The sequence below is a fragment of the Leptodactylus fuscus genome, chromosome 2 (genome assembly GCF_031893055.1).
Source record: "Leptodactylus fuscus isolate aLepFus1 chromosome 2, aLepFus1.hap2, whole genome shotgun sequence".
Classification (NCBI taxonomy): Eukaryota; Metazoa; Chordata; class Amphibia; order Anura; family Leptodactylidae; genus Leptodactylus; species Leptodactylus fuscus.
Genome location: NC_134266.1, coordinates 117,589,230 through 117,616,942, shown reverse-complemented (window position 1 = coordinate 117,616,942; position 27,713 = coordinate 117,589,230). Strand labels below are relative to the sequence as shown.

Sequence of the window (27,713 nt, the reverse complement as noted above, 5' to 3'; positions counted from 1 at the left end):
CGATATGTTTGGCGTAAAAGCAACACCTCTCATCCTCCTGAACACTTCATCCCCACTGTCAAACATGGTGGTGGCAGCATCATGGTTTGGGCCTGCTTTTCTTCAGCAGGGACAGGGAAGATGGTTAAAATTGATGGGAAGATGGATGGAGCCAAATACAGGACCATTCTGGAAGAAAGCCTGTTGGAGTCTGCAAAAGACCTGAGACTGGAACGGAGATTTATCTTCCAACTAGACAATGATCCAAAACATAAAGCAAAATCTACAATGGAATGGTTCACAAATAAATGTATCCAGTAGAGATGAGCGAGTAGTATTCGATCGAATACGACTATTCGATCAAATACTCGTATCGGTCGAATACCTCGCGGGAAAAATCCATTGAATTCAATGCAAAAACCTCCTCGTGCTCCTTATCCTGCTACTTCCGGAACTTGGAGGATCCAAGGTGTCGAACTTTGGTTTCCATGGAAACCGGAACAACATTCTCGTTTTTTCCCATAGACTATAATAAGATTCGATATTCGAACGAATACTACTCGCTCATCTCTAGTATCCAGGTCTTGGAATGGTCAAGTCAAAGTCCAGACCTGAATCCAATCGAGAATCTGTGGGAAGAACTGAAAACTGCTGCTCACAAACGCTCTCCATCCAACCTCACTGAGCTCGAGCTGTTTTGCAAGGAAGAATGGGCAAGATTTTCAGTCTCTCGATGTGCAAAACTGATAGAGACCAACCCCAAGCGAATTGCAGCTGTAATCGCAGCAAAATGTGGCGCTACAAAGTATTAACGCAAGGGGACGAATAATTTTGCACGCTCGATTTTTCAGGCTTTTCTTTGTTAAAAAAAAGTTTAAAATATCCAATAAATTTCGTTCCACTTAACAATTGTGTCCTACTTGTTGTTGATTGTTCCCCAAAAATTAAAATTTTATATTTTTATGTTTGAAGCCTGAAATGTGGCAAAAGGTTGAAAAGTTCAAGGGGGCCGAATACTTTCACAAGGCACTGTAGGTATGATATGTCCGACAAATGACTCCAAATGTTTTTGCAAGTCCAGGAATACCAAACACACAGATTAAATCATATTCCATTTCACAGATACATAATCTGGTGCGATCCCCCTGCTAGATGTCCCCCAACCACACTCCTGTACGTGGCAGGTTATGAAGCATTTATTATGACACCCATGCTTTAGATGTCATATTTCTCTTTTTGCTCCCAATAAATTATATAGGCCTCAGGCAGAGAAATGCATTGGCCTGTCTGGCCTGGGAGTCACACACAGGCTTGTTAATTAGATTGACAGCAATTAAATAAACACTGAGGACCTAATTCACACCCTGTGTGCTGAATTGTGGATTGGTCACTAATTAGACACTCAGAATTAGCCAGAATTAGTAAGGGCTCGTTCACATCTGCGCCCGTCTCCGTTCATGCAGGTTTCCGTTTCCTGCACAAAACTGAGCAGGAGACAGAAACCTGCAGGACTCTTTCAAACCCATTCATTTGAAAGGGTTTGAAAGATGTCCGGCCGTGTGCACCGGTGAGCGTTATATGCTTTCCACCGCGAAACTGTGTCCAGTTTAAAAAAAACGGTTTTGCGGCTGAGAGCATAAAACGCTCACCGGCGCAAACAGCCGGACCTGGTCTGACAGCTTTCCGTCTTCTGCATACAGAAGACGGAAAGCTCAGAACGGACTCCGGGCGCTAGTGTGAACCTAGCGTAACTAATGAATTACCGGTAGTCTGTGCATCACAGTGTGAATTATATGCAACCACAATGCAATATATAACACAACCTAAGAAACGCTAGATAATAGGTTCACGTTTGTGTCAATCTATGTTTTTATGGTCTGTTGCAAATAATGTACTTCAATGGAGACCCTACTGAATATAAGGGAGTGCATTGACAGTCTTATTTTTTTAAAACATTGCCAGATGAAAAATCTGTTCTTGCAGAGAATTCTTCTGGACTCGGCGCCAGAGACTTTGAATGGAGATGTGAACATACCATACCAATGGCTCAGAGCAAACCAAGCCTTGCCGCACAGCACCAAGGTCATGCTTCTGGCAAACCACATGTATAGTTTAAACCACAGCTGAATGCCCCTCTTACTGTGACCCACTTATTATAATGAGACCCCACATTTAATGTCCCCTTTAATATGGACCAAACTGTATAAACGTTCCCTTTAATATGGCCCTCACTCTAGAATGTCCACCTTAATAGCGCTTCTAATAATGTCTCGTTGAATATGTTGTCACATTACAATGTCAATTAAATATCCCTCTAAATACGCACCCCCATTATACTACCCCCCACAAACACACACGCATTATAATGTCTATATCCTGTTGCTCCCACAGTATAATGCATATACAAAAATAAATAAAGTGAATACTTACCCTGTAAGGTAGTGCATGGAGGTTGCATCAGGTACAAAAGCAAAGCTCTCTACATATGGCAGTCAACTGATTTTTGCAGAATTTGATACACTTCATGTAGTGGCATACACAGGCAGGTACAGTAGAGGACTCATGCACTGCAACAGGAGTCCTATTATGGCTTCACACAGACAGGTTATTCTAAGGAAAAATATCTTTGTACCGTGTTAGCCAGTGGATATGAAATATAAAAAATTTTTTTGAGGAGTCTTCAGTAGTTGACACCAGCCTGATGAAGGGACCTTTTTAGTAGTCCCGAAAGCTTGCAATACGTCATCATTTTTAGTTAGCCATTAAAAAAGGTATCAACTACTGAAGGCGCCTCAAAAATTATTTTTTTTATAGGTTATTCTAAAAGAATAATCGAGGGTAGAATAATATGGCCACTAGGTGGCACTGCACTACTTCTATTTACAACACTTAGTTAACTCCGCTTCAATCACAACTACTGCTCTAAGCATTACCAGAGCGTACATAAGTTCCTACTTCCTTTCTCCCACACAGTAGTGGGAGGAAAAAACAGCTTGCCTACCTTGAAACACCTGGGCTAGCAGAAGCATGTCCCAGCTTATCCGAAACCCACATTTTAAGACCACAAAATAAAAAATAATTAAAAAAAAGGAAATGCAAAAAGCAATGCCTAGATACTATAAGTAGATACAGACTTACTAAGCCAATATATTGGGTTTTTACAGATTTTATAGATTGACAAGTGTGATATGAAGATGCTGATAGAACATTGTGTTACTGTCCCAGTCAACACTGCAGAAGGAACACGTAAAAGTCTGAGCTAATAAAAATCCTGAGCCGTTCACACTGCCCAACCCTATTTTATTTTGAACCTGTGCCCAACTTCAGTCACTTTCCCACTTCCTCCCAGCCCCTTTCCCTCACCAGACCCCAGCACAAATGGAGACTGGCACCATGACAGCTCGGAATTATTTCTTTGAAATAATATCATTACAACTGGCTTTTCCAGACCTCCTACAAAGCGGTTTATGTGACATTTCAGACTGGAACAACATTACTTAATTCTGGAGAATAAATGTGTGTTTCATTTTATATGGCACAAGTAGCAATTATGGGATTCAGAGAGCTAATCGCTATGACATATTGCTTTTAAAGCAATATTCACAAAGTATGGAATACTCTTCTAACTCTAAATTCTTTGCTAGGAATGAAAATGCGCTACTTTCAGTCTATGGTATTATGAAGCAACTGTATGCTGCTAAATGGAAACTTCAGTTAAGCAATGTATATATGTATATATATATATATATATATATATATATATATATATATGCACCCCTATCATCTCCTTACCACCGTAACACATCTGTTTATCACCGACAGAACACAGACCTATTGTTTTTATGGACACATTTTGTTCATTGTTTGATCAACCTTTTTGTAAATTGCAAAAATGGAGAGCGCACGGATGGCATCTGGCACTGTGTGGTTTTATTGGACCTTTAGGCTTATATTGGTGTGATTTTACTAAAATCATCCTTGTGCTCTAAGCACTTTAAATTAAAACTAAACTTTCAAACAACTCGATTTTCTGGCAACAAATTTTTGTGAAATTCTGAGTTACTTTTTTCTTCCCTTTTCTTCCCTATTGAGAGCTGTCCCCTGCTTCTCACTGTGTACAATGTACAGCGCCGCACCTCCCATGAGGCGACCTGAAGCGACCGCATTTTTTCTTACCTAAGCCAGTCCAGGACAAGCTGTCCTGGACTGGCTTAGCACCAAGCGGTGGATTGGGGAGGCCACTGGAGCAGCGCTGCTCCAGCAGCCTCCCCTCACGCTCAGGCAGAGAGCAGGTCTTCTCCGTGCCTGCTCTCTACCTGCGAACGGTGCTAAGCCCCACTCCCTTCGCTAAGCCCCGCCCCTCCGATACACCACACCCCCTCCTCCCCGGGGGGGGGGGGGGGCTTTCTATCGTTTGCTTCGGGCGGCGAAAGGGGCAGGTTCACCCCTGAATGTATAGGCTTGTATATGTAATGAAGGGAAATAAGGGTAGAGAAGGGTCAATTCAACTGGTTACATATCGGACACTATAAAACATAGAAACTTGCTTCTGGTGCCATATGAAAGGAGAGATTCTCATCTTTTATATTACACCAAGGTTGCAACTTCATACAACTATCCTAATCTTGACCGTATTTTCAACCAGAGAAATCTCTGGAAATAATACAGGTACAACTGCAATCTAATCTTTCATACGATACCAGAAGTAGGATTCTATATTTTATAATGTCTATATTTTCCTTGCTTTACACTCCCCAAACCAGTAGACAGTCCCTAATGAGAAGCAAAATTCAGCTCTCAATAGAAAAACAAAGGGAATAAATAAGAAATGCAGGATTTCACAGAAAGGAGCTAATATTTGTTAAAGTATTCTAGATCATGTATTATTTATACAAATGCTGCCAGAAAATCAAAAATTATACCGATATATAGAAAGTTTAGCTCTGCTTTAAAATAACTACCTTTACCAACTTCCTACCTTCATAAGCTTCTGTCTGCTCTTTTGTCACTCATGTTGCATCAGCCCCTTCTAAAGAAGTGAAGGATCTATTCAGCAGCCACTGTTTACAGAGACCCCTCCCCACCTGTTCTTTAAGGGGAGAATGCAGGGAGAGGTATACTATTACAACTCTTAATCCAAATGGGCAGTCATTTTACGTGTTATGGACAAGCCCTGCTGTGCTGACAACTAGCAGCACTCACTCTCTACAGAAAGCCACATATTAATAAAGTAATTCAATGTAATACGGATGCTCCGAATCTCAATGCTGGATATGCGGCAACAGTAAAAACACAAGGCCACACAGGGTAATGAAATATAGATGAAAGTTATCAGTGTTTCGCTTACTAATTAGGGAAAACACCTAATGGTACATTAAATTAGAGGAAAAAGTTCACCAAAACTTATTTTTGATATCCCACTAGCTGACAGGCATCTAACCTGCAGCCGCACAACTGTAAAAACTGTTCAGAAGAGACTGGGAAATAATAACAAGGCAAGAATTGTTGGGTATCACACCACCAGGTCCCCCAGGAGGAGAATCAAAATCGGCCATCAAAAAGAGAAAAAAGGAACAAAAGGGATGCAAAACAGCCATTAAAAACAGACATGCACCTCCATTGTTAAAGGTCAATAGATTCATCAAAAACGTCACTATGGCCTGCATAAGTTATCACATCACAACAGCCCAAACAACCTTAGGGAAACATTAGCACTGTGGAAAACGGCATTTAAACGGTCAAGTTAGTTAAAGGGGTTGTCCGGGATAAATTAAAACTTTATCCCTAAGTTAAACCCCCTCCCGCACCTAACTTTTAATTTACACCCTTTAAGAAAAAATTTATATTTAACTACATGCTTGGGGCAGTCATGTGACCGCCCCAGGCAAATTTTCTGATTTCCTGGTGACTTCCCGTTTCGCTGTTTCTGGACATGGGAGGCCACCAGTACTTCTCTCCCACCCCCTCCCCTTTCATACTCACTAACTGGCCATCGCTTCCTTCACAAATGAGGCAGCGCCTGCGCAATAGAACACACTGTAGAAGCAAAAGGAAGCAGCGATCTATTGAGCATGTGTGGCTACTGCTGGCGTTCTATTGCACAGGCGCCAGTTCTGGCTCCCAGGTGCAGGCAGAAAAGGGGACAGCGGCACCTCAAAGTCATCTCCAGGTCGACAAAACAGGTAAGTATGTTGAGGTGGGGAAGGGGTTAGGGGACTGAGTTTGTTAGCTAGTTAGGTAGGTAGGGCTAGAAGTCTGCAGGGTAGGTAGGGAAATGGGGGGGGGGGTGTTGGGGGTTGGGAGGGAGTTAGCGAGAGGGGGATCTGAGTGAACTGCAATGCATCATGGTAGTTGTAGACTAAGACAGCAGGAAGCTACTCATGTAAATAAATGCAGAGGACACCAGAGAAAGCCAGCCATCACTCAAAACTCTGCGAAAGGTATTTGGGTGCACTCAGTGCTATCAATGGGTTAATAACAGACCTTTATTCAAAATATTTTTTTGCCTGGAAAACCTCTTTAAGTCCCGTAATTTACCAGCAAAAACGATAATGATGGATTTACCCTAGGGAATACCGCTGTCACATATCACAGGAATTTATTACTGTCAAAAAGCTTATACCTAGGGGTGTCCTCAATATGAATGTTTGTATAAACAGTCACCATTACTGATAAGGTTGTTATGTGCACACGGTAGGCAGCGATCTCCTAATGTACTATTCTGTTTCATGATCGTAAAGAAGACAGACATTCACATCAGTATTATTGATCCCAATGGAGAAAAAGGACTGTCTGTGACACATGGTTTTAAACAAGAGAAATAATGGAGCACAAACAAGAAAGAAAATCACATTATACCCCCCATCAATAGTTTGCCATGTATTTTATTTAACACCTGTTGTGAGTTACCGCTATTCTCCTATGAACAATAGATTAGAGTAAATTTAAGACTGTCTATTTAACCTGCCCAGAACCACGGGCAGCAAATGTATGGTGGAAGGGGCAGGCCGGGTGCCCGGCTGTACCTCTGGCAATGGTTTTAAATACTGGAAAGAATTTGTGAACTTTTTAAGAGCATAAAACTGATGTAGAAGTTGTGCCTATCCGAGATACAGCCATGTTTTAAGCCAAAAATATGTTACTTGGTTGTTTTGCGCCTCACACTCCCCACTTTTTATGACAGTGGGCAAAGATTAAAGTAGACTGTCAGATTCAACAGGCGCCAGAAAACTGGTGCGAGTTATAGCTGAAACATAAGCAAGATTTTAGCCACACCAGCTATGGGACCACCTGAGATGTGCCAGAATTATTAAGAAGCCTTAGCCTCTTAATAACTCCAAAGCATCCTTTTAAGACTAGGATTGAGCGATCGGGAAAGATCGGATCCCGATCAGCGATCGAGCAAATTTCACGATGGGCTGGAAAATGATCAAAAATCTAATTTTAAAAACGATCCTGAAATCTCAAGATCGCCTCACTCCTATTCATGTACATATCATTAATAGAGTTGAGCAATCGGGACAGATCGGATCCCAATCAGCGATTGAGCAAATTTCGCGATCGGGATGGGCTGGAAAATGATCAAAAATTGGATTTTAAAAACGATCTTGAAATCTCAAGATCTGCTGAACCCTATTTAAGACTGGCCCAAGAAACATCAGCGTTAAATTCCTCCCACTGTGTAAGAATAATAATACATTTTATTTATATAGCGCCAACATATTCCGCAGCGCTGTACAATTTGTAGGGTTCAAATACAGAAAGATACATTACAAAGAGAATCATTTCACACAATGGGACTGAGGGCCCTGATCGCAAGAGCTTACAATCTAGGAGTATCAAAATGATCTGAACAAAATAGGGGATGTGTGCTAATACATTTTTCGTGTTTTAAAGAAAACTAATGATAAACTCAACAATACAGCAGCTTTTCTGTCATTGACTTTTTTAGCAGCTCCCGTGTTAATATGATGTTTGGATTTTGATATATTAAAAAGCCTTGGTTGTTAAAACTTTCATGAGTCAAATTTTTTGATGCTCACATAAACATGAATAAAACCAGAATAAAGCCTTCTAGGCAACTAAAAATTCACACCGTGAAATTTAACAATAACATTGGTCTCTCAAATGTCATACCATTGCTGTCTGACATTGCAGAGGCTGAGCTGTAATACCAGACAAGCACGTGGTGACACAGTACCTCGTATAAACTGTCCTTCTGACTGGCAGGGAACCAAGATCAAACCAATCACAATGTGCACAGTACGGTGCAAAAATTTCAGGCAGGTATGTTGAGTAAGGATGCTTTCAATAATAGCAGAGAACAGAGATATTAAGCTATACTGTTATTCTTCTGCATTGTGAGTGTAAAAATGCTGCAAATAGAAATGTAAATTAACAAAATGCAAAGAGAATAAAGAGAAGTGAAATCTAAATTAAATCAATATTTGGTATTACCTGCCATTGCCTTGAAAGGACCTCAATCAGTAGAAAACTAATAATACTACCTTGTAGAGCTGCTTCTATATTTTCCTAAAATGCCTTTCTTATTCTGCACCTCAGCTCCATGTTCATGAAAAAGCTGGATTTTATTCTTACGCAAGTTTTCTGAAAAGGGCTTTAGGGGAGTTTCTTCTGCTGGGGATTCACTTTCTGCTCCAGATAACTACTGCAACTGTTGCCCACCCCATTGCTTAAGTGACATCTTCCACTTTGTCTAGAGTTAGGGTCAGGGCTCGTTCACATCTGCGCCCAGTCTCTGTTCATGCAGGTTTCCGTTTCCTGCACAAAACTGAGCAGGAGACGGAAACCTGCAGGACTCTTTCATACCCATTCATTTGAATGGGTTTGAAAGATGTCCGGCCGTGAGCGCCGGTGAGCGTTTTAGGCTCTCTGCCACGAAACCGTTTTTTTTTTTTAAATCGGACATGCAGTACTCTGAGTCCGGTTTAAAAAAAATGGTTTCGTGGCGGAGAGCATAAAACGCTCACCGGCGCACACGGCAGGACCCGGTCTGACAGCTTTCCATCTTCTGAATGAAGAAGACGGAAAGCTCAGAACTGACTCCGGGCGCTAGTGTGAACCTAGCGTCAGTTGTCTAGAGCAGAAAGCGAAGCCCTGGCAGGAGAATTTAACGCCCATAAAGCAATTTTCAGCTAATTTGAAAAAAAAAAAAAAAAAAGAGTAAAACACTAAATTTGATAGAAATGGAGCTGCAAGCTAAAGTAAGAAAGGCATCTTCAGAAAGTACTGAAGCAGCCATACAAGGTGCTGTTAATAGTTTGCTACAGATTTTTCTGCTGACAGACTCCTTTTAAAACTGCATCAATTCCCCTAAGTATACTTGCACACAGTTGTTGAAGGAACTTGTGTGGGGAGTTGTTCCAAAAACTTTGAAAAACTAACTACAGATCTTCTATGGGTATAGGCTTTCTCAAATCCTTTTGTCTCCACATGTAATACCAGACTAACTCGATGATATTAAGATCAGGGCTCTGTGAGGGCCATATCATCATGTCCAGGATTGCATGTACTTCGTCACACTGAAAATAGCTCTTAATGACATTGGCTGTATGTTTGGCGAAGTTTTCTGTAACAGCCATATCTTGTCCAAGCAAAGACTTTCAAGTAAACTGGGGTTTCCCGATGTTCTCTTCAAGCCCTTTAAAGAAGCACCTAGAGCAATGTTAAGGTCTGTAGAAGCAGTCAGTGCAGCAGATGAAAGACATATCATGCTTAATTCCCTTTGAAATCAGAAGATATCCAGCAGAGCCATCAGCTTAGAACCAGGTACACCAATCTACCGTTCAGAAGGCTATCTAGTAGTGCTCTTCACTAAAGAACTGTGGCCAAAAAGTCATATCTTAAACATGGAAACAAGGCCAAATGACTCAGCTATGTAGAAAAACATAGGAACTGGGGTACAGAAAAATAGTATCAGGGGGTCTGGACTGAGGAGTCAAAATTTGAAATATTTGGCTGTAACACAAGACAAATTGCTTGGTGAAGGGCTTTAGAGTGGTAAAATACTGAGCATCTGAATGCTACAGTGAAGTATGGTGGAGCCTCCTTGCAGGTCCGGGGCTGCATTTAAGCAAATGGAGTTGGGGATTTTGTCAGGATTAATGGTGTCCTCTACGTGAAAACCGGCAAGTACTTTCATCCATCATGTAATACCATCAGGGAGGCGTCTAATTGGCTCCAAATTTATTCTGCAGAAGGACAACAATCCCAAACATACAGCCAATGTAGTTAAGAATCATGTTTAGTGCAAACAAGAACAGTGAGTCCTAGGAGTGATGATACAGCCCCGCAGAGCTCTGTTCTCATCAAGGAGTATGTCTGAGTTTCCATGAATGTGTATCTCCAATTATACAACAACTTTTCATAAATGAATAGGACATGTGAATATAAGAAACTATGCTCTTTTACATTTATCAGGCTGAGTCACTAATCTATGGAGGGGCGGCCATGTTTCCAGACAGGACTCTATCACTCCACAGGAGGTAATCTATCCATTACCAGCCACCTCCTCCCTTCTGCTCTCCATAGAGTTGTGTGTGTCAGCTGGATATGATAGGGATTTAGGGACTAAAAAACAGACTAAGAGAAGATAAGGAGGTGTAGAGCAGCTTAGAAGTCGGAAAGGAAAGAGATATCCTGAAGAGACAGAAGGATTTAAGCAAGTATACATCCCCAGATCATCTCTGGTTAGTTCTCCAAGATGTTTGGAACAACCTTGCTCCTGAGTTACTTCAAAAACTGTGTCCAAGTTTACCTAGAAGAACTCATGCAAGGCTGGTCACAACAATTATCTGGCTTAGATTTCTCTTTCTTCATTTATTTGCATTTTGTTAATTGACAAAAATAAACAATTAACACTTCTATTTTCTATTTGCAGCATTTTTACACGCCTGCCTAAACCTTTCACACACAACTCAGAAGAGTAACTGTATAACATAATGTCTCTATTCTCCGCCATCTACAATACAGCTTTGAACTAAATTGTTAAAAGGTAACTAACTGTTCAACAAACACTGCATAAATAAATAGGACAAATTAATATAAGAAACTTTATAATATATCTTATCAGAGATAGACACTTCCTTTTCCCATTTATCAGGCTCTTTTCAGCCTTTGCTGCATCCGAAATCTCTACTGAGTCCATCTTGATCTTCTGTCTTGAGAGAAGTGACCCAAGACTGAAGATCTAATTACAGCTGCCCATAAAAGTCTACACAGAGGGGAGCAGGAAGGAGCAAAGTGAGAGAGAAGCAAAAACACACACACCAGTGGCGTAACTACAAGGGTAGCAATGGTAGCAGCTGCCACAGGGCCCGGGACATTAGGAGGCCGGTGACAGCCGCTACCCCTGCATTTTTTTTTTTCCTTAATAGGCTCCTACACACCCTCAAGGGCCCCATACCTTCCCTACCATAAGGAGAAGATCGGGTAGACAGATCACTGCTAGATGCAGGGCTGCAGATGCTTCTTGTAAAAGTTTCCGCTTCTATACATGTCTACCATTATACATACTAGAATTGTATTTTATAATGTGATGTTTAGGCCCGGTTCACATCTGCGTTCAGGTTTCCGTTCATGGAGTCTGCTTGGGACCCCCCAAACAGAAACCTATACGCATTAAAAAACGGTTACTTTCAGGGTCTCCAATTATTATACACTGGGGTCTGAAAAGACCCCAAAGTATAATAATTGTTCATGGGTGTTCATTATGGGGCATAATGGTGTGTGTAGGGGACACTATGGGGCATAATAGAGCGTGCAGGTATGCGGCGGAGGTCGGTCGGTCGAGGTCTTTAGTGTCAGTCAGTAAAGGGGGAGGGGCCATATCAAAAGTTCGCCACAGGGCCCCGCTATTCCTAGTTACGCCACTGACACATACACTACTATAACTAATAAAGTTTCTATCCCACAACAGCCTAATCTGAAAAACCATCTAAGGCTAAGACCCCACGGGACAATCCACAGCTACAAAGCGCTGCGGGAAAAAAACGAGGCGGCAATGCATGAAACCACCAGCGTTTCTGTAGATATAACTGACATGATGCAATTTCCAAAACTGCTCGCCAGTTTTGGAAATCATGGCGTGTCCGCGCTGTGGTTTTTACCGCAAAGTGGCCATGGGATTCACAAGAATCCCATCCACTTTGCAGTTACTGTAAAACACTGCAGTTTTTTCCGCAACCCGTGGGGCCCTGGCTAAGGTCCAATATTATGTTTTTTTGTTGCAAATTATGCTGCGTTTTTTTTTTAAACTAAAGTCAAGAGTTTATCATCCGTTACAAAAGTAAACATGACAGTTTCTATCATGTTTTTTACATTAGTGTCAATGGGAACGGACACAATATCAGTCTGTGACTGTTGCCCGTGACAGCTAAAGTCCGTTGCTGTCATCCTATAATGGAAAACAGCAACAAACTTTAGTAACATTAGTGTGAACTCCCCTTTAATGACACCTGCTCCTTCGTCAATTTAGTGTTGAAATTTCACAATTGTGAAGGAGTGTAGTATAAAATACTGGGAGTATTTATCATAAGGAGAATTTTGCCCAAACAGCAGTTTATAATTATATATACACATAACTTTTTTTGTACCCCAAGTAACCCAATTAAAAGTTTTAGGAGTGTATGTCTCAGTTAACACAAAGTGGGCACAACATATTGGGCACTGAATGGCATATTTCTTTCAAAATTTAAATTTTCATTTTTTACATTCATTTTTGGGAAGCATTTTACTAGTACTTTAGGTGTTCTGCATAAGTGACATGGCACCAAAACACTATTCCAGCAAAATCTGCCCTCCAATAGCAAAATAGCACTTTCTATTCCAACCCGCACCATGTACCCATACAGTAGTTTATAATCACATATAGGGTATTGCTGTATTAAGAGGAAATTGTGTAATGAACTGTGCGGTGCATTTCTCCTTTAACCCCTTTTGAAAATGAAAAATTTGGAGATAGTGACATTTTTGTAATTTTCATGTCCCAATGTCAATAAAATCTGTGAAACAACTGTGGGGTCAAAATTCCTAATATACCCCTTGATAAATTCCTTGAGGGGTGTATTCCCCAAAATGGGGTCACTTTGGGAGAGTTTCCATTGTACTGGTACTTTAATGGTTCTGCGAATGAGACATGGCACCTTAAAACTATTCCAGCAAAATCTGCTTTTTAAACGTCAAGTGTCGCTCCTTCCTTTAGTGAACAGCCAGTGCGCAAGCAGCAGTTTACAATGTTGGCCAAAAGTATTGGCACCCCTGCCATTCTGTCAGATAATATTTATTGTCTTCCAGAAAATGATTGCAAACACAAATTCTTTGGTATTAATATCTTCATTTATTTTGCTTGCAATGAAATAACACAAAAGAGAATGAAAACAAAGTCAAATCATTGATCACTTTACACAAAACTCCAAAAGTATTGGCACCCTCAGCCTAATACTTGGTAGCACAACCTTTAGACAAAATAACTGCGAACAACCGCTTCCAGTAACCATCAATGAGTTTCTTACAATGCTCTGCTGGAATTTTAGACCATTCTTCTTTGGCAAACTGCTCCAGGTCCCTGAGATGTGATGGGGGCCTTCTCCATACTGCCATTTTGAGATCTCTCCACAGGTGTTCTATGGGATTCAGGTCTCGACTCATTGCTTGCCACTTTAGAAGTCTCCAGTGCTCTCTCTCAAACCATTTTCTAATCTCAAAATCAGTTGTGTAAATTAAAACACTTTAAAGGGGCTCTATCATTGGTGAAAAGTGATTTGAGCTAGTGATATGCCTGAATAGCCTTTAAAAAGCCTATTCAGGTGCTGCTACTCGTTTTTGAAAAGACCCCCCATTTTTATTACATATCAGTTTTAGGGTGCATTCACACGGAGTAAACGCAGCGCGCAATGCGCCGCGTTTACGGGACGTTTGCGCCGCGTTTTTGACGGTGCATGTTTGCGGTCGCGTTAACACGCTTTCAGCTATCTCAACTGACGTTTGTCCTCAGACTGGCCAAGAAGTGCATGCACACTGAACAGGGAACTGAGGGAAAGGTGCTTACACAAAAGATTGGGCATTGAAGTCCAACTACCCAATACTTATCTTCCCCGACATCTGTCATTGGGGAAGTTTTAGAAACCCCCATGTTTTATACAATATGTTATGTAATGAGACAATGGCCTTATCTTATTATAAGGCTGCAGCTGACTCTCTTCCAATTCAGGACACATGAACTGCTCAGCATGGCGCAGTCAAGCAAGATAACTTTTAGCCATACAAGAAGTTTGGCTAACAGGTATTTAAGGGGATGTTCACACAACTGTTGTAAATGTCATTTGCTTTCACCCATCATGGAAGTAAGATAGCTTTTAGAATACAGTAGCTCAGATACAGCTGTCTGAAGTGACCCTCCCCCCAGCCTAAATTTTTTTTTTCTTTCCTTTACCCAGCCCCATACACAATTAGAAAAATGAGAAGCAGGGGGCAGCACTCTATAAAGAAGCAGAGGCACTAAATAATAATTAATATTATTAGGTAGCTATCGTCACCTGGTATTCCAAAAGAATCTCATCCTGGCATAGGTAGAGAATATGTATTTCCACACTACAGGCCAGCAGTGGTAATTGTACGGTGTCACAAGTTGTGAAAGCAGGTGAAAGGCTTTTACTAGAACTAGTCTTCCTATACAGTTTATTGCTGTCCTTGTCTTCCTGATCGCTGTGTACACAAGAAAGTTAAAATGCATTATGTATGCCTTTTTGGCGTGCTGGAGGAGGAATTGTGGCAGCACCATATTCGGATTTTCCTCTGGGAATGTTTATTTTACGCCAGGAAGGCCATCGCCCTGCGGTGGATGGCCCCAAAATCTCCATCGATATCCCAGTGGCGGAAGTTGGTTAATTCAGTTCTTCCATTTAACCAAATTATATACAAAGAGAGGGGTTGTCCCCAGAAATTTAATAAGGTATGGGGAGCGTGGTGCGTTTCCCCCGCAACCCAATACCCTGCTCGCTCACTGTGATCAGCGCTGGACGCGTTTACGTCCTGAGGAAAGACATCTGCTGGGAGGGTCCATGACCCCTTACCCCGGTATATTGTGTGACTATTGACACTATTGTATTTTGCTCTTTATTGTGCTATCGATATGGAGGGTGTGTTTGGATCGGGATGGGGTAGTGATGTGGCATGTCCTTACTTGTACGTGTTTTGTTTTTTCTTTTGTTTATACTTTTTTTGCACTTTATTTTGTGCTCTTTTGTGAACATATTTTTCCTGATTGTATTATTTGTCCTGTTATATAATCTTCAATAAAATGAGTTTAAAAAAAAAAATGCATTATGTGTATAACAAAAGCTAAGCCAAAATGGATAAGCGATGAAAAACTACATACACCCCAGGAATCCACAGCTTATAGAAACATCCTTAGCAGCAATAACCTGGAGTACAGGCTTTCTCTATGACTATCAGTCTCTCACTTCATTTTGGAGGAATTTTGGCCCACTCTTCTTTACCACGTTCCTTCAATACATTGAGGCTTATGGGCATGTGTTTATACACAGCTCTCTGAATAGTGTCCAGCCTCGAGGTTTTTTTTATATACTAATGGCTTATTCATATGATAAGGTTCAGTATCTCATTGGTACATCACTCACACCTTGTACCAACCAGCTGGTCCGGCCACGTTCTACCGCACAGGATGGTACAGAGCTGCTTCCAGCTCTATCCTTTGCAGTAGCTTGCAAGGCCTTATCAGCTGACTGGTCCAGGTGTTGGACCTCCATCGATTGGATACTAATGACCTATCCTATGGAAAAGTCACCATACTACAAACCAACATGTAAACCATAAAATCCCTTTAAGGTCCTACCACAGCATTTCAGCTGGGATATGGTATGGACTTCACTGGGGCCTTTCTGATGTAGATTTGTTGGTGTGCTTGAGATGGTTCTTGTGCAACATGGACCCAATTCAGTCTATGGAGGTGCCAATGAAGAGTGGAATGCCATAAGCAACACCACAAACAAAACATGATTCTCCCAGTTCAGTATTTCAATAAAAACAGCTTAAGGTCAGCAGTATCTGAATAGAACCTACTTGTAGTATAAGATCAGGGGCATCCAGAAGAACCAAAATGTCTCTCATTGAAAGCTGATACTTTTTACTGAATTATTTAGTAACATGGAAATTTAAGCACATTGGGGCAGATTTATTAAAATTGGTGTATTGTACACCAGTAGGCCGACAGTAGCACAGAAGATGGGTTTAGGCGAATGTTTGGCACTGGAAAGGACCTTGCACCAAATATGAGCCACAATATCATCCCTCTAAACCAGTTTTCTGATTGATAAAGATAACCACAATTGGAGCAGTGACCTGGGAGTTCTGTGTCTACTAGGTGGCATGAACCAGTTCCAACCACTTTCAAGCTTATTCGATGGAGTTTATGGTTTAAAAAAAAGTAGAAGAATTGTAACCCAGTCTGTTTCACACATGCATAACTGACAAATAAATCTGATACCAGATTAGGCTTTACATTCAGTCTCTGCACTCCGAAAGACTAAGCAAGCAATGAAATAAGAGCTAAGATGGCGTACAATGGAAGCACCAGATACGTATTTCATGCCCCAGAAACTGAAGGCCTGAGAAAGACTGTAATCAGTTACTGTGCACAAGGCTGCAGGAGTACAGTGAGGTTTTGTTTTGAAACCTTGAACTTGAAACTTATTTCCGTCCATTAAAGCGGACAGCAATGCCATTAACCGTTACATGTATCTTTCAGGGAACTTCTAAGGCAGGATTTACCATCAGTGTTATAATAAGACAAAACCAGAAATGGAAACCTATAGACAGAAAATATAATGGAAAGCAATCTGATCTAACAGGGCAGAACCCAATCCGGTCCTGTTCTTGACTTTAAATATACAAAGAGTTTAGGGCCTATTTAGAGAGGAGAAAACATTTAGGCCATTATATACATAAAAGCAGTGGCGTAACTAGGAATGGCGGGGCCCCGTGGCGAACTTGTGCTGTGCTGTCCTCCTGTGCTGACCACCGCTCGCGTCCTTCGTTAATGACGTCGGACGTCACATGACCCGGGAAGCATGCCGGGTTCATGTGACATCAGAGACGTCAGACAACAATAGGACGGAGGCCTGGCAGGATCGTGTAGAGGTAAGTAACAGTTTTTTATGTTTATTACCTCTCCCGATCCACCAGTCATTATACTCGGGGGTCTGCAAAGACCCCCGAGTATAATGATAGCCCCTGTGGGGCCCGCGGTGTCACTTGCCGATCCCGGCCCAGCCAAGATCGGCAAGTGAATAGGGCCTGTAACAGCCTATTTAAAAAAAAAAACGCAGCGGTAGCGGCTGTCACCAGGCCCCCTAATGGCCCGGGCCCTGTGGCAGCTGCTACTGCTGCTACCACGGTAGTTACGCCACTGCATAAAAGGAATATGTACATACATGGATAAATATTTATATTGCAAGAAAGCAAAAACTGCAGGGTGAGGGGGATCAGAGAAAGCCCCCACTAACTTAGTGGGGGCTTTCCCTTGTCGTGATTCGTGTTTGATATAGATTGCCCGAGATCCTGTGTTATATAATTTGTGAGGGGGACCAGCTGTCATCTATTGCATATGTAAAAACTGAAGAAATAACATTATCTTTAGATATCAAAATTCCAGGCAAAAGTCTACAAAACAGTTACCGAGTAGCCTAAAAATTAACCAATATGGCCACGTATTACACCATGCCCTTACATGCTGTTGGCAGCAAAATCCTATTAATATTATAAATGTGAAAGTTTGTGGGTTTGTGAGTTTGTGTGTGTTTGGATGTTTGTTCCTCAATCACGCAAAACCCGTTCGACCGATTTGGCTGAAAGTTTCCACAAACACAGTTAATACACCCGATTGCGCAATAGGCTACTTTTTGTCACAATAGCGCACATACGTTTGTGCCAGGAACCCCACAAAACCCAAATTCACACCACCATCTCTGCAATCTCACACACTTTGGACCATAGCAAGCCACAAAATTCATATTGCCCTCTGCAGCCTCGCCCCTAACCCCACACAATCTCATATACATATACTTTACCACTTTGCCCCTTACCTTAACCCCTTCCCGACATTCGCCGTAATAGTACAGCGCTGCAGGGAAGGGCTTCCCGCAAACCGCCGTACTATTACTGCGGATGCATGGTGTGCACACAGAAACTGTGTGCGCACCATGCACAGCGGGTGTCAGCCGTAATACACGGCTGACAATGCCCTGTAACACCCGCGGTCGGAACCGGGTCCGATCGCGGGTGTTAACCCCTGAGATGCCGGTGATTAACATGACCACCGGCACCTCGGGGGTTACAACGTCATATGGTGCCGATCGGCACCCCCCGCGCCGGTTTCGGGGGGTGCCGGTGTTCGTAGGGGGCAGCCCGGGGTCTGATCAGTGACCCCGGGTCTGCCCCTTCACTTACCCCGTCCTCGCGCCTGGCCGATCCTGCCGTAAATGAAGCTGTCAGCCTGTGCGTCTACACAGGCTGACAGCTTCCTATACACTGCAATACACGTGTAACACGTGTATTGCAGCATATCTCTATTGAAGCAGTGATCAGCCGATCACTGCTTCAATTCCCCATGGGGACAGAAAAAAAAAGTGAAAAAAAGTCAAAATAAAAAAGTTTAAAAAAGTTTAAAATAAATTATAAATAAATAAAGCCCCAAAAATCCCTTTTTCCCCATATAAAATGTTTTATTATGTAAAATAAAGAAAAATAGAAAAAAACATTACATATTTGGTATCGCCGCGTCCGTAATAACCTGAACAATAAAATTAAAACATTATTTAACCCGAACGGCGAATGTCGTAAAAAAAAAAACGTAGAAAACCGCACAAAATAATGATTATTCACCACCTTTCCCTTACAAAATGTTCAATAAAAAGTAATCAAATGGTCAGATGAAAACCAAAATGGTACCAATAAAAAGAAGAGGTCTTCCCGCAAAAAATAAGCCCTCAACCAGCTCTGTCTAGCGAAAAATAAAAACGTTATGCCTTTCAGAAGATGGCGATGCAAAAACAATAGATTTTTTTCCCTGAATTGAATTCTATTCTGCACAAATAGCAACGCATTAAAAAATCATATAAATGAGGTATCGCTGTAACCGTACCGACCCGCAGAATAAAGGTAACATGTTACTTATGCTGTACGCTGCACGGGGAAAAAAAAAATGCTAAAAAGCAATGCCAGAATTGATGTTTCCTTTCTACATCCCACCCAGAAAGAGTTAATAAAATGTAGTCAATAAGTTACACGCCCCAAAATGGTGGCATTGAAAAGTACATCTAATACCGCAAACACCAAGCCGTCATATGGCCACATTGCCAGAAAATAAAAATAAAAATCTACCTTGTACAATGTGAAGACAAAAACCCCAAAAGTCGCCAAATCATTAGGACATAAGTGGCTGCGACTAGAAAATGTGTAAGCGGTGCGAGCGTTTTCAGGGGACACCCCATATTTAGAGCTTATGAGAGAGCATACACCAGCGCTGACCCCCCAGAATGCCCCTCTTCCCCGTCCGCGTCATAGGAGCTGGTGGGAAAATAGAATGGGATTTGGTGTACCCAATTTACTCCGCACAGCTTACACATTCACTTCGGGGTTACTAATGCTACTACATCACTTGATAAATACTTTGAGGGGTGCGATTTTCAAAATGGGGTGACTTTCTAGAGGTTTCCACTGTTTTGACACCTCAAGGGCTTTGTAAATGCGACATGGTTCCTGAAACTGATCACAGCCAGATCTGCCATCTAAAAGCTCCTTGGCGCGCCTTCCCTCCTGCGTCTCGCTGTGCGTCCATATATTAGTTTACACCCACAAGTGGGGTACTATGGTAGTCGGGAGAACTTGCCTAACAAATTGTGGGATGCGTTTTCTCCTTTAACCCCTTGTGAATGTGCAAATTCTAGGGCTAAACGAAAATATTAGTAAAATAAATTCAAATTTGAAAATTTCACCTCCATTTTGTATTAATTCCTGTTAAGCACTTATAGGGTTAAATTACTAGGTATATGTTGTTTTGGCTTATTTAAGGGGTGCAGTTTTGAAAATGGGGTGATTTATGGGGGTCTTTAATACAAGGATCTTTCAAAACGCTTTCATAACTGGATTAGGCCCTTTAAAAAATGGGTTTTGGAAATTTCTTGAAAATTTTGAATATTGTTGTTTCACTTGTAAATCTTATAATGTCCGTAAAAATTAAAAGGGTGCCTAAAGTTTGATGCCGACATAAAGCAGAGATCTGGGACATGAGATTTATGATATAATTTTGGCGGTCTGACTATCTGTATGTAATGTACATCATTTCAAACTTTATAAAATGCATATTTTTCAAAATTTCCACCAAATTTCCAATTTTTTTATAATTAAACACAAAACATATCAACCAAAATTTACCACTAACATGAAGTACAATGTGTTACGAAAAAACAATCTTAAAATCACTTTGGTAAGTTAAAGCGTTCCAAAGTTATTGCCACATAAAGTGACACATGTCAGTTTTGAAAAATCGAGCTTGGTCAGGAAGTCAAAAAGTGCCATCGGCGGGAAGGGGTTAACAATACTCCAGGAGGCTCTCTTTAATGCTCCGGAGCAGCCATATTTGCCGACCCCCACCGCTCTGACAATCCGCGACACCGCCCACCCATGTCAATACCCCTAGGCGGTCTAATACATGCTAAAAAAAAAAGTTTAAAAAAGTAAAAAAAAAATAAAAACAAATAAAAAGGATTAAAAATTCTAATCACCCCCCTTTCCCTAGAACACATACAAAAGTAGTTAAAAACTGTGAAACACATACATGTTAGGTATCCGCGCGTCCTAAATCGCCCGCTCTACAAAGCTATACAAATATTTTTCCTGTTCGGTAAACGCCGTAGCGGGAAAAATGGTCAAAAGTGCCAAACCGCCATTTTTTCACTGTTTTGATTCTGATACAAATTTTAATAAAAAGTGATCAAAGCAATAACATTTCCCGAAAATGGTAGAACTACAAAGTACACCCGGTCCCGCAAAAAAAGACGCCCTATACATCCCCGTACACGCACGTATAAAAAAGTTACGGCTGTCGGAATATGGCGACTTTTCAAAATAAAATTTTTTAGCATAGTTTTGGATTTTTTTAAGGGGTCAAAATGTAAATAAAACCATATACATTTGGTATCCCCGGAATCGTAACGAAACACAGAATACAGGGGACAGGTCATTTTGGTTGCACAGTGAACGCCGTAAAACCAAAACCCGTAAGAAAGTCGCAGAAATGCATTTTTTCTTCAAATCCACCCCATTCTGAATTTTTTCCCTGCTTCCCAGTACATTATATAGAATAAATAATGGTGGCATCATGAAGAAAAATTTGTCCCAGAAAAATTAAGACCTCATATGACTCTGGGAGCGGAGAAATAAAAAAGTTATGGAGTTTAGAAGGAGGGGAGTCAAAAACGAAAAACCAAAATCAAAAAATGCCATCGGCGGGAAAGGGTTAACTTCAAATACTTCGGTCCCAAAGTCACTATGTAAAGTTTCTCACAACACCGTATATATAGCATCTCAGATACAAAGTAACTGCAACACAAAAGTCTCACGTATTCTCTAAATTAGAGCAAAAACAAGATACAAAATTACATTTCATATCCCATACCTTATACACAGTACGAAAACCTTACCCGCGCCTGTATATACCCACTGCTACAATCACCGCAGACGAAGTCGCGGGTACCAGCTAGTAGTTCCATATATGTGTAATGCTGCCCTGTTACCGACAAATAATCCTGCCACTACTATTGAGTCAAGGCATTGCCGGAGAAACTGAAATCAATGCTGTGACTACTGAAAAGGTATAAAGAGAGGCTTTGGTTCTGTCAGTGAATTTTTACAACTGATAAAATGATAGGCTAAGGCGCCACATAGCCAGTCACAGACCAAAGACGCTGTGGAAAAGGCCGCAGTAAGAATGCATCATGGTCTTTTCTGCAGCGTTTGTCACAGAAAGTCCACAAAGTTCTCCTCTGCAGAATTGCTGCCTCTATTATATGGAAAACACTAGCGTTTCCGTAGGTATAACATGACATGCTGTGACTTACAAAAACGCAAGCACACTTGAGCTGCTGATTTTTTTCTGCACTTTGCATGTAATATAAATTTCAGCGTTTTTTGCTGTGGGGTCTCCACCGCCACCAAAACGCTGCATTTTCATAATGCGTGGACCCAGCCTTAAAGTGACTTTTTGGAAATAATATTTCGAAGTGAATGAGTAAACTGTTGGATGGATGAGACTCTATCCCCATCTAAGCAGTAAATGGGATGCAGAACTCATAGGAGTGCCATTGTCCTGACAGGAGAGGGTCCTAGAGGTTGGGGGTCAAACAAACACTGACACATCTATGTTATCCACCAGTCCTCATAGGCAGTAAATGATCAGGACAGTTTCAAAAGTATAGGGACACTTGCAAATGATCTGGCGTAACATGCAGAAGATGCATGTATGTATATACATTGTTGCAGGTTTTCATATTTGGGGATTTTAGGGTGAATTTTGACAAGCAAATCTCAAAGCTTTTTATTTATTTATTTTTTAAAGCGGTGCCAGATTTTAAAATATTTGTCACAAGTCAATTTATATATCAAAAATAACGAGAAATACTGTTTCTCTTTGACTTTAATGCTAATGGATTATATTGCAAATTTTTCGCTCTGATCTTTCGCAAGTAATCCTGATGTGCATGTACCGTAATGGTGCAAATGGTGTTCACAATATTTCGTCAAGATTTATTACAGTTGTGACTCTTTAAACTATCAGCTGAGGCCACAGTCTCCAACACAAACACTTGCAGTTTATCTTTAAGCTAGTTCCTACTAGTATAATCTAGTTCTATAGGAAGTATGGATACAATGAACTCAGAGCTGCTGATAAATGATCCAAGCATTCCCTGAACGCAAGCAATAAACAGTAGCAAAAATATGTTTCTTAGGTGGAATCATTCATATCTGGAGCTGTGAAAAATACATAGCCCTTGAGGTTTGTTTAAGTACATCATCAGAAAGAAATTTCTAATGAGATACCAAACCTAGAGAACACACACACATGCTGCCCCAGTTCCCACAATAGGGGGGATTTTACAAGGCTGCAGTCTGTGGGATTAGCAGGGTCCCTATTGTTTCCCGAAGCGTCTGGTCCATGTAGCTGAAGAGTCAGCGGGATCACTCATTGCAGACAATATTAACCTGTTCCCTTCCACTTGCTTGTGATGCTGCGTCTGTGGCAGAGATTATGGGGGCACCGAATAATGAGGTGCCGCACTGACTGACAGCAGAACAGATGTTTTCCCATAATGCAGAAACAAGACTAATTGTAAACTTGCTAATAAACAAAGCTTGGCTTATACAATTGTGGAGAGCACTCAAGATTTCTAGGAAATCTGCCCTCTGTCTTCTCTGGCTGTAGTTTATCCGCTGTACCTTAAGTACAATAAATGATATAGCTTATAAAAGAAGCTTCTAATATCATTCTCTAATATGTCTGTAAATCTTCTTATAGGTTCTGGATGAGATAATGTAGAGATCGTGAGGGTCCTGCTCTGAAGTGGTTGCTAACAGCAAGGATAAGGAAATCGCTGTAAGCCAATGAGTATGTAGGAAGTCATATAGTGCTAAGACAATAACAACTCCCATAGAAAATGCCAGCAGCACATTTCTAGATACACAAGCTAACCAGTCCTTGGTTTCAGCAGTTTCGGCTTACGGGGAATAACAGATTGTATTTCACAGCGGAAGAACAAATATTCATTAGATGTAATGTCCTTTTAACAGCCTCATCTCTCCAACCTACTCATATTAAGTATCTCCAGTGATGACGTAACCCTATCACCTACCAACAACACCTTCCTGTTCCTATACTTCTTGCCCCCAAGCACATTACTTCCTTATGGTGAACCTGCCTGAATCTTCTCGACCATTAACCTGCACTTCTGCTCTTCTATACAGACTGTAGCAGTCTTTTGTCTCCCTCTTCCGACCCCTGTGCTTGTCTGAACAAGTTGTAGTCAGATTTTAATAGGGGCTCCACAATAGCGTGCAGTATGAGTAGGGGGGCTGGAATTCTGTGTAATCCCCCCACATTAATCTCATGACAATGAAGCCTGCCTGATCCGCACATAAGACTTGATGTAAGGAATTTGGGACACACTGCAAGGATCTACCGAAAAGAAAGACAGTTCATAATAAGTAGATATGTCATAGAGGGTAAATAAACACATAAATCACATTTACTCATGAATTACATTAAAGCGGTCAGCAAAGGAACAGATCCAGGCAGTATTGTGGTGACCACAGCTCAATGCTAGCTAATGGAAGTTATTCAAAGGGTTCATTGCCGCAAACTGTCCAGCCGCAACCATTCACGACTGCAAACTGTCCAATGCAGGCTTATGTCATCTTGGTGACCTAGTGCGTTCTCCTTACAACATCACAAACAGGCCAATAAATGTCCTCATACAATAGACCACAGCAGCTGCACAAGACCATAGTAAAAACACAATTCAATATAAGCAAACAGAAATTCCATTCTATTAATGATTTAGCTAAAGAGAATTGCCACATTTTAGCGTTATTGTATATTCACAGTGGGGAAGGCTCGGAGCATTCATGGATCAATGATCAATACGGCCACCTGCATTGTCACTGCTGCTGTAGTGGTGCCTACACCCCTAAGAACAGTCACAATGGCCGGATAAGTGACCTCTGGTCCATCATAATGAGGACACTGATTTGAGGGGACCGGGCAGTCATAAAGCAGCTCTAGAGAGAGAAAAAAAGACTTTGATCTCTCTAAGAAGTAAGGTTAACCGCCAGAAAAAGGATGAGTCTAGACATGAAGGGCCAGAATCACAAGAGACTACACAAGTACTGGGACAAGCCATTCAGAGGTCTTCAGCTCATCTCCGCATCTTATCAAATGTGCATTGTTCCCGCTCAGTCTGTACAGAATCTCTAGTATTATAGATAGCGACAATTCCCTTATATACCAGTAGTTTGTTCGGTGGCAATATGGATGTTACATCTGTAAAAGTTCACTATAGATTCTGGGTTGTAAACCTTACTAATTGCCTAGTAACCAGCCACAAGTCTTACTGATCTGCCTTCACAAAGGTTGGCTGGATTTGGAGACTGCCCCATAATAACTCTTTATAGGCCTCATCTCTTATGAATAGGTATATCCAAAATTAGAGGGCGCAAACTTACTGACTAGATACTAGGACGGTCACATGTCTCATTTCTGACTCATGTACGCCCATGTTTGCTGGTCCCCTGAATTGTACTTCAGAGGGCCACCAGTGCCAGAAGTGTATGCCCATGTTTGCTGGTCCGCTAAGTGGCACTTCAGAGGCCTCTAGTGCCAGAATTTAACACTTGGCAACAGGTTGCCATATTCTATAGAAACACCCCTGCATAAACAAATGCTGTCTGTCACCTGATATCCCTTTTCCCGTTATATATATCTTTTCTAGCTTATCCTCCTCTGTGTATCACATGATGTTTTCTCGGAAACCATCCACACTTTAGATCATCCTACACAACTGCTCTCTGCACTCCATCCTTTCTTGAAAGGTAACGGCCTCTTAAGACATCCTCATCATCTTGGAATATATTGAAATCTTACAAAATTCTCCTTTATCCATCCCTATAGATGCTAGCACTGGAATTTTTCCTTGTGTCAGCAAAAGCAAGTTGAATAAATTATTAAGAGGTTATCAGCTAATTAACGAACATTCTGACGGCCTTCCATCATTAAGCCCTAACTTTACAGGTCATCTCAAGCAGATTTCCAGTATACAAGCGCAGCACATACCCCTCCTCTATCTACTTCACAAAAAAAAAGAAACACATCAAAGGGAGGTATGTTAAACCGTAAATAGCAAGGAGGAAAGGGATTATGGAAATAAAGGTGTGGAGGAGGGGAAGGTGTTTGGGAAAAAAAGAAACCGTGAAAAAAAAGAAAATGAAGAGGAAATGGGTGATGGGAAGTTCTGGGATGCAACAGCCATGGTAAAAGATGAACTAGATGTAGTGGGGAGGATGACATATACTGGAGCACCTCAGACAATACAGTGCTGGATGTATACAATCCATAGGGTGAAAGGATGAGGGCAACAAGGTGGACTTAGGTTCACGACAGGAGTAAACAATAAGCAAAATAATATATAGGTGGTGGTAATATATTTCTATAGAAATTCCTATAGAATTAGTAATAAAATGTAGCAGGGATGCCGCACATATATCAGCTTGTAGTGACTGGCACCCACAGGAGTTACTGACTAAAACCACTGAGAGGGCTAAGCTGGTAAGTGGCATAAGGCTAAGACATGAACAAGCAGAAATGGTGCAGGCAACGCAGCTTCCATCTACAGAAAAGTCTTTGTACAGTCTTTCCGAGGTGTGCGGATGACATGGATATTTATCATTCCATGTCATAAGATTGATCAGATGAAGCCATATAAGCAGAGATGATAGGAGTTATTTCAGTCTATGGCACATAGGTTACAGACAACAGTATATATATATATATATATTATATATATATACATAAATACACTGGCCAGAACTGGCTATCTGGTGCAGGCGACATTCACAAATTTACAATAAACTTCTACTGTAGAAAGCCATGGACAATACAAGCACAAAGAGCAGCAGCCAGTTAAGTCTTATCTATTGCCATCTTAACTAGTTGTCAAGTAATCCCATAGTGACAGAAGCCCATCCAAAGCCTGGCATGTGATAGCTAGGGGGCACTCAGGTGAGGAAACTAGACCCTCAGGGAACACAAGATATACACAGAGAGGAAGGAGGGGCAGGGGACAAGAAGGCAGCAGAGGGGGCAATGAAGGGGCACAACAGATGGCAGAAGTAACTGCAGGGCTGCAGACAATGACAGGGGTAAACAAGGAACTAAAGTGAAGTGACTGCAGGGAAAGCAACGAGAAGTTCCAGCAAAGACGGTGGGGAAGGAAAGAGGGAAGGGGTAAGGTGCAGAGGAGAGGTGCAAGTAGCTAAAAAGTGACCGGGGAAAAGGGGGGTGAAGAGGAGGAGGAGAAGAGCAAGTGAGAGAGGAAGGAGGGAGTGGAGGAGCAGGAGGAGGGGGAGGAACAACAGCAGCAACCAGTGACTGACCTGTGGGAGTCTCAGTCTCCAGGGGGAAGCACAGGGGGGCGATGAGGAGCAACAGTGCCAGCTGGGGGTACATTTTGTATTTCTCCATCTTCCTGAAGAAGTCTTGTCTTCTCCCCCCTGCGGTCCAACCTGTGGGCTCCCCCCTCTCTCACAACATACTCCTCTCCCCCCTCTTCATTCCTGCCTGCTCCAGCACGGGAAAGTTGCAGAGTGGAGCAGAGTGTCAGTCCAGCTCAGTGTATCAGGGCTGACGTCATGGCCTGCAAGCACAGAGTGTTAGCACTGCCTCCTGCTGGACGAATAGGGAACGTGGAGCAATGGCGACATCTGCTGGTGGTGCTGGCAGTACACAGCTTGTGTACTCATAGATTGTACTGTGCCTGATGATGCGCTACTTGTCTGTGGAACTACAGGTCCCAGGTTTCATAGCTACATTACAGCTGCAGAGATGTACCAAGTGTTTTCCATTGATATCCAGATGAAAGTTTTCATAT

The 27,713-nt window shown here is 41.6% G+C and overlaps 1 protein-coding gene across 8 annotated transcripts in view; it reads right to left on the bottom strand.

Annotated features, from left to right (window-relative positions):
• The window catches only part of PTPRU (protein tyrosine phosphatase receptor type U), a 112,934-nt gene extending 85,483 nt beyond the window's left edge, over positions 1-27,451 (bottom strand). For 4 of the 8 annotated variants that reach the window (XM_075264467.1, XM_075264468.1, XM_075264465.1 and 1 more), the window contains exon 1: positions 27,220-27,450. In XM_075264467.1, the coding sequence (XP_075120568.1) occupies positions 27,220-27,307 (88 nt within the window). In that variant the 5' untranslated portion in view covers positions 27,308-27,450. Of the gene's footprint in view, positions 1-27,219 lie in introns of all 8 variants that reach the window. The other 4 variants (XM_075264469.1, XM_075264470.1, XM_075264472.1 and 1 more) reach the window with 2 other exon arrangements.
• Between the last annotated feature and the right edge of the window lie 262 nt (positions 27,452-27,713).